The sequence below is a fragment of the Octodon degus genome, unplaced genomic scaffold, assembly GCF_000260255.1.
Source record: "Octodon degus isolate 3935 unplaced genomic scaffold, OctDeg1.0 scaffold00103, whole genome shotgun sequence".
Classification (NCBI taxonomy): Eukaryota; Metazoa; Chordata; class Mammalia; order Rodentia; family Octodontidae; genus Octodon; species Octodon degus.
In genome coordinates this window covers 4,716,840-4,729,073 of record NW_004524679.1, presented here as the reverse complement: position 1 = coordinate 4,729,073, position 12,234 = coordinate 4,716,840, and the positions used below count along the sequence as shown (strand labels likewise).

General features: G+C 35.6%; 1 protein-coding gene across 2 annotated transcripts in view; it reads right to left on the bottom strand.

The window, feature by feature from the left end:
• Window positions 1-11,940, bottom strand: part of Apool (apolipoprotein O like) — a 97,677-nt gene extending 85,737 nt beyond the window's left edge. For both annotated transcript variants that reach the window (XM_023723791.1, XM_023723792.1), the window contains exon 1: window positions 11,846-11,940. In XM_023723791.1, coding sequence (XP_023579559.1) covers window positions 11,846-11,860 — 15 coding nt within the window. In that variant the 5' untranslated portion in view covers window positions 11,861-11,940. The remainder of the gene's footprint in view (window positions 1-11,845) is intronic.
• Window positions 11,941-12,234: the final 294 nt, after the last annotated feature.

Genomic DNA, 12,234 nt, shown 5'->3' with positions numbered 1-12,234 from the left:
AGAGAGTGAGCGAGAGAGAGAGAGAGGAAAAAAATACAGATAACAGGAAATGAAGGGAAAAAAACACTGCAATCCAGTGTGGACGATGTTTCTAAAAGTATATCTTGACTTAGTACAATTGTTTTTTGTATTTTATATGACTGGTCTAGATATATATGAATGTTTTTATAAGGTCTTATAAATAAATGAATCCGATGCTAGACAATTAAAGGGGTGGAGAGGTAAAAGAAAAGAACTGGGGCCGGGGGGCGGGGAACAACTCGGTGGCATAAGTGCCTGCTTGGCAAGCTCAAGGTTCCCCAGAGTTTGAGCCCAACTACCTCCACAAAAAAAAAGAAAAATAACTGTAATGTGTTATATATATGTACCAATCCCATACAGTGAATGTAATCATTATGTACTGCAAAATGTACTAAAAATGTGGGGAAAAATAAAACATCTATGACATATGGAATGAAATTATATCCATGGTATTTTAAATAATATGACAGTTTCCTATTATTTCAATTTGTAAAGAAAAATAACATATCTCGGAGTTGGTTTTGATTAACAATTCCTTCCAAAGGAAACACATACATAATACTTCACAGATACTGAGCACTTCTTTTTTTCCTATGAACTAAATGTTTTCCTTTCATTTGAAAATTGGATTTTCTTTTTCTCTTTGATTTGCAAATGCTCTTTGCAAATAAAGAAAGTGAGCTCTTTATGGTATTCATAGAAAATAATTTTTACCTGTTTGTTGTCTGGCCATTGAGAGGGATTTTGCAACAAAAATAACTATAATTGGTATGAAGTCACTTTCATTAATTTTCTCCCCCATGCTGTCTAGGTTTCATGCAACGCATAAAAAAATTAGCTTTCTCACTCCAAAACTGTTTAAACTTAATCACTTTACTACACTATTAGGGTTAATTTCCATGTTTAAATATTTAAATCATCTGAAGTTGATTTTTATGTGCAACTGTTTTTGTTCTCCTTTCTCTGTCCTTCTCTAGACACTAAATCTACTGATTACCACAGTGTTGTAATAAATTTTGTCACCTTCTCCTCTCAATCCTGCCCCTCCCCACTTGAATTTTTCTGGCTACTCCCATAGGTTTATTTTCTAGATAAAATTTATATACTTTTTTGATGCTGCCAAAAAAAACCCTGCTTGTATTTAAAATGATAGTGTATTAAATCATGAAACTAATTTGTGGGTAATTGACAATATTAAGATAAGAAAAAACACTGACTCTTCCCTTGCAGAAAAAAGTTTCTGTGCGGTCATAGTGTTCATTGATAACAATAATGTACTATACATTTGATCCATATTAATATGCTGAGCTGCAAAAGGCTCAAGTCAACAACTTCTGACATTGCCAGTCTTATGGAAAACCCACTACTATTATGGACTACTGGAGTATATTGGAATACTTTGCTGAATTCACGCACCTACAATATTTAAATGACAATGGAATACCTTTCTCTGACAAAACTAAACAAAAAAGGGGATACAAATGAACCACCATTTTGCATCTGTACATTCAAAATAGGATAGATATACAGCTCTCTTAATTCAATGAATAGAGAGATTTATACTAATAGTGTTTGTGGACAGGATGTCATGTCTGCATCTTGTACAATGAATAACCAGTAAGACAACAATAGGTAATGTATTAATTACTGAAACTGTGCTAGTAATCGGTTTTGAAACTGTCTCATTACTATTTGTTTCTCAATAAAATTATTTTTTAAAAAGATATCATACAATGGCAATCACCAAGTGAACAAAAGCTTAATGTTCTCCTGAGAACTATCATAATTTGCAGGAAGCAGGTTCTTAGGCTAGAGCTAATTTGAAGGTCATTGGATTAAGATTTGAGAAACAAGAGTTAAAACCCACACTTTTTGTGTAAAAAATAAACCATGATTTTTTCACACACTAGTTCAAAATAATTTGTGTAGATGTGAACACCTTGATGGCAAAGAAGGATGATCCTCTTTCACTTTAAAGGATTAGGAAGTGGTCCCTAGTAAGGCACTCACAGTAATGATAAAATGCTTTCAGAAGATACTAGAAGCCTTTAGAAGGCCCCAGGTAATTAAAGTTAGCAATGTAATGAAAATGACTTAAGAAGGTACAACTGGAAATGTAAAGCATATTTAATAAGCCTAATATTTAAAATCTGTTCATGACACCCATAAGTACTACAGAGGCTGTAGCAATCTTCTACTCAGTTCTACTAGACTCGTGTAGAATTAAAATACTCAGGAAAGTAAAAGGCAGATTTTCAAAATGATGCCAGAAAACTCCAAAAGGGAGTTGTTCGCTAATTAAGATTTTAGAATTTGGACATGATATCATGTCTACATCTTGTACTATGAAAAACTACTATGAAGACAACAATATGCAATGTATTAATTATTGTAACTGTCCTACTAACCTGTTTTGAAACTATCTCATTTCTATTTGTTTCTCAATAAAATTAATAATAAAAAATTAGAAAAAAAGAAAAAGCTGTAAGTTTTTATATAAAGAAATATATGATTAAGGTGTCAATGTTAGATCTATGTTAATTTCACATCCCACTTCCGTTAGGCAAAGTCATCATGACATGCTTTGAGATCTGACCTTGCATTCTGGAAATGCACTACACAAACCTATGTCTTAGTCATTGGTGCCCATTTGCTGTGGCAGTTTTTTAACAGCACTAAACACAGATTTATAGATCTACTGCTACTAGCCCTATAAGCACTGGCATTACTGCCAATATCTTAGTACATCTGGATTGCAATTATTATAGACAGCTAAGTTACACCGAAATTAGTATACAATTACAGAGGGACTGGGCTATTAAGGAAGTCAGCATGAAAAAATATAGACATCAGAATTATACCTTGGCAAATCTGCAGAGAACCAGGCCTCAAGATGAAAGCACAATAGCAAGGCATGCATGCCTCCCTAGAGATAAAACAACTAGAGTTTACACTGTAACTGGCATCCACTACCTGGTTCAGTGGGCCCAAATAGGTATCAGAGGTATATATGGGTTACCATAAGGTTTGGACCCATATTCCCCTCCTTTTCCAAGAATTCCTTCAGTCATTCCAAGCACCCTGGCTATGTGGTTCACTGGAACAATATTAGGGACGTGGCTATACTTGCAATCCTGTAGGTTGACTGCAGTTTGACCCACGTTGTACCCCACTGTGATTTTGCTGGTTACTCCTGACAACAGGCATCAGTGGCCACACACCCAGATCTCTCCAGGAAACTGAGGAGCTATTCCCCTCTTTATTTCCAATAAAACTCTCCTAACCTCCTCTCTTGCTTTGTGATTTTACTTCTTGATATTGTGAGACCACCCATGAACTTGTACAAGGTTGGGAGTTACAGTTTTCTATATCATTATAACAAAATACTTTATTTCTTTTTAATTTTTTATTCATTTTAATGAGAAAAAAGATAAAATAGCAATGAAACAGTTTCAAAGCAGGTCAGTAGGACAGTTACAATAATACACTGCATAATGTCTTTGTAGTAGTTATTCAGAGGACAAGATGTAGACATGATATCTTGTCTAAATACTACTAGTTTAAAACTTTCTTCTCATTGAACTAAGAGAAAGTAGCTGTATATCTTGTATATACACATATATTTTTTTCACTACAAAATGGTCTTTTATTTATATCCCCTTTTTCGTGTTGTTTTGTCAGAGATGGGTGTTCCATTAGGTATAAAAAGTAAAGCTATATTAATGTGCTGAACTGTAAAAGGCTCAAGTCAACAACTTTGGACAACTGCCAGTTGTGCTGCTGAGTACTATTATAGACTATTGGACTATACTGTATTATTTTACTGAACTCAAGTACCTACAATCTTTGGACTGGCATCAAGTAAGAAAACGCCCATTAAAAGACTTCTCCAAATAACAAAGTACTTTAGGCTGGTTAATTTATAAGCAATAGACATTTATTGCTCATAGTTCTGGAGGTTGGAGGCTCTAGCACATTTTGAGGCTTGTTTTCTGATTGAAAGATGGTCTCTTCTTACAGTGTTTTACAAAGCAGAAAGAACAAGGGAACTCCCTTTAATCTCTTTTACAGGGGTACTAATCATATTCATAAAAGCAGAGCCATTAAGAGTTAATGCCTTCTGGAATGTTTCCACCTCTTACTACTATCAAATTAGGTTCCAATATATATGTGGTGGAGGAAAACAACATTGAAACCATAGTAGTCACTCAATGTTGCACCTGTACCTTGATCTAGCATCATAAAAGAGTATCAGTATGCTACTAGTGTCTCTTCAGCTAACATATCCCCCCATGGGGGGAAAAAACAACAGCAGAAACCCAGCAGACAGCATCACCAACATCGCCAATGGCCTCAGCCAACAAATTTCATCACAGATAAGTGCAGTACTGGCTGCCAGGGATGCCTGTACTGTTTAATGACACTGACTTCAGCTGATACAGATCTACAAAAGCCATACCACTGAACCCTTCCCAGAACCACAAATACTGGACCTCATCCAGCTGGTACTGTCACAGTCACCTGCAGATGAAAGTTCCCACTATACCCAGTTTGTAAAGGCTAGAAAAGATGACTGCTCATTCAAATTTATACATATCCAAGAAAGACTATCAGAAAAAAAAAGCCAGAAAATATGATATCCCAAAAGAACACAAAATCTTTTAGATGACCTCAAAGAAATTATTATCAAGGTGTTACCTGAAAAATAATTCAAAATATTTATTTTTAGGAAGCTTAATGGGATACAAGAGAACACAGCTGGCAGTTCAACAAACTCAGGAAAATAATAAACTGAAAAAAACATCTAAATAATTTTTTAAAAAGACAAATTTTGGAACTGAGGAATATAATAAAATAAAATGAAAAATGAAATAGAGAATTTTGAACAGCAACCCTGATCAAGTAAAAGGATATGTGAACTTGAACACCTTATGAAATTGTATAGCCAAGAAAGAATGAAAACAACTGAGGAAAGCCTACAAGACATATGGAAAACCATCAACTGAATCAATATTCACTTTATGGAATGAATATAGATGCACAAATCCTCAATAAAATACAATTAAACTAAATTTAACAGCGTATCAAATGAACCATACACTGTGACCAAATGGGGTTTGTCTCAATAATACAAGGAGAGTTCAACGTATACAAGTCAATCAACATACATTGGCAGAATGAAAGACAAAAAGATTACATGATCATTTCAATAAATGATTTGAAACATTCCTTATAATAAAAACTCTCAAAAAAGTATGCAAAGAACATACCTCAATATAATAAACAATTGCAAACTTCATGTAGAGTCACTAAAGACCCTAAATAGCCAAAGCAATCTTGATGAAGAACAAAAAAGGCAGAAATATCATATTTTCTAATATCAAATTGTATTACAAAGCTATCACAAAAAAGCTATATATATATAACATAGGATAGAAAGATTTGTGCTAATAGTGCTTAGACAAGATATCATGTTTGCATCTTGTACTATGAACACAACAATATGCAATGTATTAATTATTGTAACTGTCCTACTAACCTGTTTTGAAACTATCATTGCTATTTCTTTCTCATTAAAATTAATTAAAAAATCAAGTTCAATATAATATAAATAATACAACAGTTTTTTATTAAAACATAAAACTAAAATTAAGCCCTGTATGTGTTTATAAATGCTTATATGGCTTTGCATATGCAAAGATGCCAAGAGTTCCTTACCAGATTGTACATAATTTAATGTACATAACAGACTTGGAAATTTTTACTACATTTCCCCATTGCTTTCACTGGTTATAGCAACAAGCATACAACTTTCGTTGATTTAAAAATGTAATAAAGGGCCGGGAAGATAGCTCAGTAGAATAAGTGCTTGCCTGGCAAGTGCAAGGTCCTGAGTTCAATCTCCGGTACTGCAAAAAAAGAAAAAAAGAAAGAAAGAAAGAAAAAGAAATAAATACATAAAAAATGTAAGAAACAACATTTTTGGAGGAAAAAAAAAGCAAAAGGAAAGAGACTGTAGCAAACCTAAGAGCATCTGTTCTACAGAGGAAGCACTCAACAAAAGTTTGAAAAGCAATGTAAAGAATAGGAGAAAATATGTTCAAACCATTTATCTGACAGAAAGTTAAGATCCAAAGTGCTTAATGAACCCACATGAATCAGCAGCAAGCAAAAAAGAAAACTAACCAGATTAAAAAATGGGCAAAGGACTTAACTGGCATTTTTCCAAGAAGATATATAAATGGCCAACTGGTACATGCAAAAATGTTCTATAACACTAATAATTGTAAAAATACATGTCAAAACCACAAGATATCACTTTAGACCTGAGAAAAGACCTATTACCAGAAAAGCTACATTTATGAAGAAATAAAACTCTTTCATATAGGAATATAAACTGGTATAGCCATTATGGAAAACAGCATATAGACTCCTCAAAAGTTAAAAATAGAATTATCACTTGAACAAACAATCCCATTACTGAGGTATACCCAAAGCAAATGAAATCAGCAACACTCAAAGATATCTGAACTCCCATGTTAATGACAGCACTATTGAAAATAGCCATGGAACAGGAAAAAAAAATCCTAATTATCCACAGATAGATGGAAAATGAAACTATGGTGTACCTACACACACACACACACACACACACACACACCCCGAAATATAATTCAGCCACAGAAATAAGCAAATCCTGCCATTTTTAATAATATAGCTGAACCTTGAGGATATTATGCTAAGTGAAATAAAACATACAGAGAAAGACAAAAACCATATAATTTCACCTATATGTGAAATCTAAAATAGTTCAACTCATAGAAACATGGCAGGAGGTGTTGGTCAAGCACTGCAAACTGCTCATCATGGCAAAAGATAGCCATAATTCTAAAAATCAGAAGGCTGAGGCAGGAGGATCACAGAGACTTTAAGGCCAGCCTGGCCTATGCAGTGAGTTCAAGAAAAGGCTGACTACATGGTGAGGCCATCTCAAAAATAAACAAACAGAAAACAACAAAAAATCCCAAAGTACTGTATATAATCTTGCAGCTATAAGTCTAATATACAGCATAGTCAAATGATACTGATAAACCAACTTCACTGAATTATTTCATAAAATGTATGTACATAAAAGTATCATATTTCAGGCCAGCCAAATAGCTCAGCAAATTAAAGTGCTTACAAGCAGGAGCATGAGCCAGGGATTTGATCTCTGGGCCTGCTGTGCTGGCCCTGCCCCCGGAGTGCACTGAGACAGCAATTGAGACTTGACATCGTGGCGTACATCTATAATCCCAGCTCTTTTGAGGCTATAAACAGGTGGATCACTACAGAGTCTGATCTAGTAGTGAGACTCTGAATACCCTGTAAACCCTTACCTGAAATACAAAAAAAAAAAGTATCACATTTCATACCTTAAAATCATAGGGTTTTATTTATTAATTACACATAAAACTGGGGAAGAAGGAAGGAAAGAAAACATAATCGCAGAAAGTCAGGTAATTACCAATTCCATGGATACACTATGAATTTAGCACTACCCATAACTTGAGCAAGATTTTCTCTGGCTACAACTCCCACTGAAGCCTTTACTTCCTTACTGATACACTTCTGTTCTTTATAGTAATAAAATTATCTACCTCAAAAGACTTTTGTAAGAATTAAAAATGTGCATTGCTGGTTTAGCACAATGCCTGAATCATGAGAAGTGCTCAGTAAATAGTAGCCACATTTTCATATAGATATTCTACTATGGACAACCTATCTTTCAAAGCATAAACTCTCCTTGACCTCACTGTAAACCCCTGGCAGTAATGAAATATGACTTTTGAGTAACACTACTATACTTCTCCCAGGCTTTAAAATGAAAGTAAGTCCTGTTGTTATCTTCCCTGATTAAGGAGACAGGTGGAGAGATAATTACAGTCCCTGCTCCTGAAGACTTAATTCCAAACCAGTGCTTCACCATCACATTTGCTCAACAAGCTCTTGTATTCCAAATGTGTAATAACTATTTTCAGTCATCTACCAATCGTCATGACTGTTCTCTCTTGTTAGTAAACTCTGGGACTTCAAAATACAGAAATGTACTTTGGATACCTTGACTTCACAGATACAGGAGTGTGTGTGTGTGTGTGTGTGTGTGTGTGTGTCTGTCTGTCTGTCTGTCTGTCTGCCTCTCCTCCCACTCCTCTCTTGCTCTCCCTCTCTCCCTCCCTATACTGAGTTACTAGGCAAGAGTTCTATGACCAACCTACATCACCAGACCAATCTTAGCAATTTTTAATAGAACTACCTTACACTTTATCCAGTAATTACCAGAAATTATTTCACCTTCAAGATTCTAAATGCTTATAAATTTCCCTGATTCAAACTGAATGTCCTTTCATCTTTTCCAATCTCTTGAAACTTCTTCTTCTTCTTCTTCACTATGCCTGTCAGTCTCCTAATACCCTAGGCCATCAGTTCTATTGTCTTTGTTTCCTTATCCAGTGTGAACAACTATTTGGATAAATTTCCTGTATCTTCTTATCGTTCTCACCTTACTAACACTCAGCACATGAGAATTTCCACTGACTCCTTTACCTCTTTCAGGCTATAAGCACTGCTGGAAAGTGACAACAGTAAATAAAATATCAGCTGAACATTCATTTTTCACCATTTATTTTGTCTAATGATGCCTTACTGAAGTACCTACAATGTCTTTCTCTGACCTTATATTCTTAAACTTCCAAAGCCAAAATTTCCTTCTTTGCCTCACTAAGCAGATGACATTATGCTGAGAAGACACAAGCATCCAATGTGAGATCCCTTGGTATCCCTGGTCTGTTCTTCAAAATCTCTGTATTGGTTCCATCTTCTACCCAGCAACACTGCCCTCTAAACTAAAGCATGTTTCCTTTTTACCAAAGCTAATAATCCTTCCACTTGTCCCCTTGGTTTTATCACCCCTTTATGATTTATAGTTAAGTGTCCAGGTTTTTCTGGTTAAGAAAAGGCTCATACCATGTAACTTTGGATCTAGCTCTGCCACTTGCTACTGTGTCTCTTTGGGCAAGTAACTCCATGTTTCTTGTGTATTGTAGGTACTTCAGTAAGGTATCATTAGACACTGAATAAAATAACTAGTGAAAAATGAGTGCCCAGCTGATGTTATATTTACCATTGTCACTTTCCAGTAGCCTGAAAGAGGAAAAAGAGTTCGTGGAGGGGCTCATATGCTGAGTGTTGTTAAGGTAAGAATGATAAGAAGCAATGCTAGTAAAGGACCTACTTAGAGTACTACTGTGAAAAATAAATGAAGAAATTCATCTAAAAAGCACTTAGTGGGGCTGGGATTTAGCTCAGTGGTATAATGCTTATTTAGCAAGCTGGAAATCCTGAATTCAGGTCTTGACACCAAAAATAAATAAATAAGCCTCACCTAAAAAAAAAATTCAACCAAAAAAATACAATAAAATCCAAAAAGACCAAAAATCACTTAGTGAAATATTTAATTCACAGTAAATGCTCAATAACACATAATAGCTGTCATTACCATTATCTTAACTGTACATTTTTCCTTGTCTTTAAACTTGCTCAAGTCTTTTTTTAAATTAAAAGACACCTTTTTTTACAATTCGCTACTCCACCCCAAGACTTTTTCCCCTCCTTTCACCACTAAACTTCTCTAAAGAAAAATATATCTCCCTTCCAAAGGAAGCAAGAAATAGTGGAAACACTTTCCATTCAAATACATCTGTGATTGAATTCGGCTCTCCCACTAGTAGCATGACCACGGACAAGAATTTCTCCTAAACCTGTAAATACCCTTACATTAAGGCCATATAGAGGGCTAAACTGAAAATAATATATGTAAAACACATAGCCAAGGTAGGTGCTAAATGAATGCTAATTCTCTATCTCTTCTTCTTTCTCCAGTATCTTACAATCGGAATCATTATTCTGCTTAGGGTTCTTTACATGACTTCAGATTTTATTAGCATTGTGACATTGGCCAATTTGACTTCTCTAAACTTCAGTTTTCATCTGTAAAATAATAACAACTGCCATGTACAACTGTCTTCATAAAAATGAACTAATATCTATAAAGTGTTTCAATATAGTGGCTGGCTAAAATACACACTTAATGGTCAAATCAAAAGCCTTCACACCAAAAAAATAAATAAATAAATAAATAAATAAAAGGCTGGGGAGGAGATGTAGTTCACTGGGTTCCCAGTACTTAAAAAAAAAAAAAGAATTCAACTCTCTCTAGTAGGTTTCACTTAAAACACACTATTCTAATTTGCATATAATCACTGACCATTTCTTCTGTCTGCATCTAATTAGCAAGCTTCTCTTCAAAATGAGATGAGCTCTTTCTCTTTTGAATTCCTCTTGATGTAAAGCACTTGCCTTCTTCTGAACCAGTCTATCTTATTATTTGCTATACAAATTTTAAACTCTTAGCCTCATTTTTGAGCAGTTTTTTATTCATGTAGAAGGTCTGAGTTCCCAGCCTAAGTCAGACCTGTGCTTGTTATTTTAAGGATACAAAGATCGAACTGTTATAATTACTGTCCTAAGGATGGTAACTATTGTCCTTTTTGGATGGTAAAAATGCAGTAAATAGTATCTGTAGTGTAAGAAATCCTATCCTAAGAGTATGCCCAGAGTTCTCTGAGCCAGGAGAGTTACAGTATTTAAATTAATCCAGTGAGATAAGCAGCAGTCTCTTGTATAACTGTTTTGTGTTTGACCAATGGAGAGGCTCTACAAAAATATCTGTTAAATGAATAAACTACGAGTAGAAAGTAACAAAGATGCGAAAGGCACTTCAGGCACAAAAGAAAGATATGAGAAAAAAGACAAGTACTGGTGAAAGGAAGTTGTTTAGTACTGAACAACGTTCCTGAATGATAGGAAGTGAAGGCAAGCTGGGGTAAAACTGTTCATCTGATCCCTGGAGATAGATAATGCAGTACAGATAAATGCTTTTACCTAAAGGACAGGCAAAATCAGTTTTACATTTTGGTAAAAGTATCTGGATGGCACACGAGAATATGGATTCCATAATAGGTAATCGAGCGGGTGACTCCAGTTAGGAGAGTGTTGTACTAGTTTAGATAAAGTTTGAACGCCAGAACTACACAAATGAAGTGAAAAGCGAGAATGAAGGAGGACAGTAAACCTACTTGTATCTCCTTCAAGTCTAGCAGAACATTTTACACTACAAATGTGTTACGTAAAAAGAGACGCTTGTTACTGAAATCTACTTGGGGAACTGCCAACTTAGGGAATTTGGCCGAGTCATTTCCGGTACATGGATTTCTAACAGCAAATTTCTCCCTATAAAATTCAAAAGGTAACAATGCGCGTAGCAACATTTATGTATAAACCAGCAGAGATTCTGGACGTCTCTATCCTGCTCCATTTCGCCCCACACATTTGAACAAAATCCTTCCACAGGGTCAAGAAGCTCCGCCCTGTACACCGAGACCTAAGCCCAGGATCCTTTTGCCTTTGTTGCTGCGGCTTATTGCCTGGACGGCCATTTTCACCAAAGAATTTCCCCGATTAGTATCCGGTCGCTGTATAAACAGCCACAGGGGGCTAAAGGCAGAGCAGCGTTTCAGGCTGGGTTAACCATAAACAGGAGAGGCAGGTATTTGAGGCTTCAAAGGTTAATGATTTCAATTGTCTTACAACCGCGCGTTCACCCTCCGCTTGCTACTGTGTTCTTTTCAAAAGACAGGAGGATCCCTTCTACAGTTACGGGAAAGGTTAATAGCACCAAAACAACAACAAAATCCTGAAGACACTTAAGTTTTTTTTCACTTACTCTAAAGGGCGCCATCTCTTTGACCCTCTCCGACCAAGTTTTCTTATGGAGAGCGCAAAGGGACAAAACAGTGCTTTACTTCTCTCGCGGCAGCGCCACCCCCTTACGCTCCCGGCTCTGGCCCTTTCTCCGCCCTCCTCTGGTCTCTTTGGCGTCTGCTGCCCTCAGCTAGTCATTTGTGTTCCGCGAAAATGGTACAGCCTTTTGATTTAGCTTGCCTTTCACAATATTCTCTATAGTTTAAAGTTGTTTCCTTGGGTTCAACTTTTAATTATTTTTTATTTCAGACACATGTGATTTGTCTACATAAGACATTAAAACCCGAGTCCAAATCTCTTTAAAAATAACTACACAGTCCCAAGAACATGTTACTTCTCCCAAACATGGGC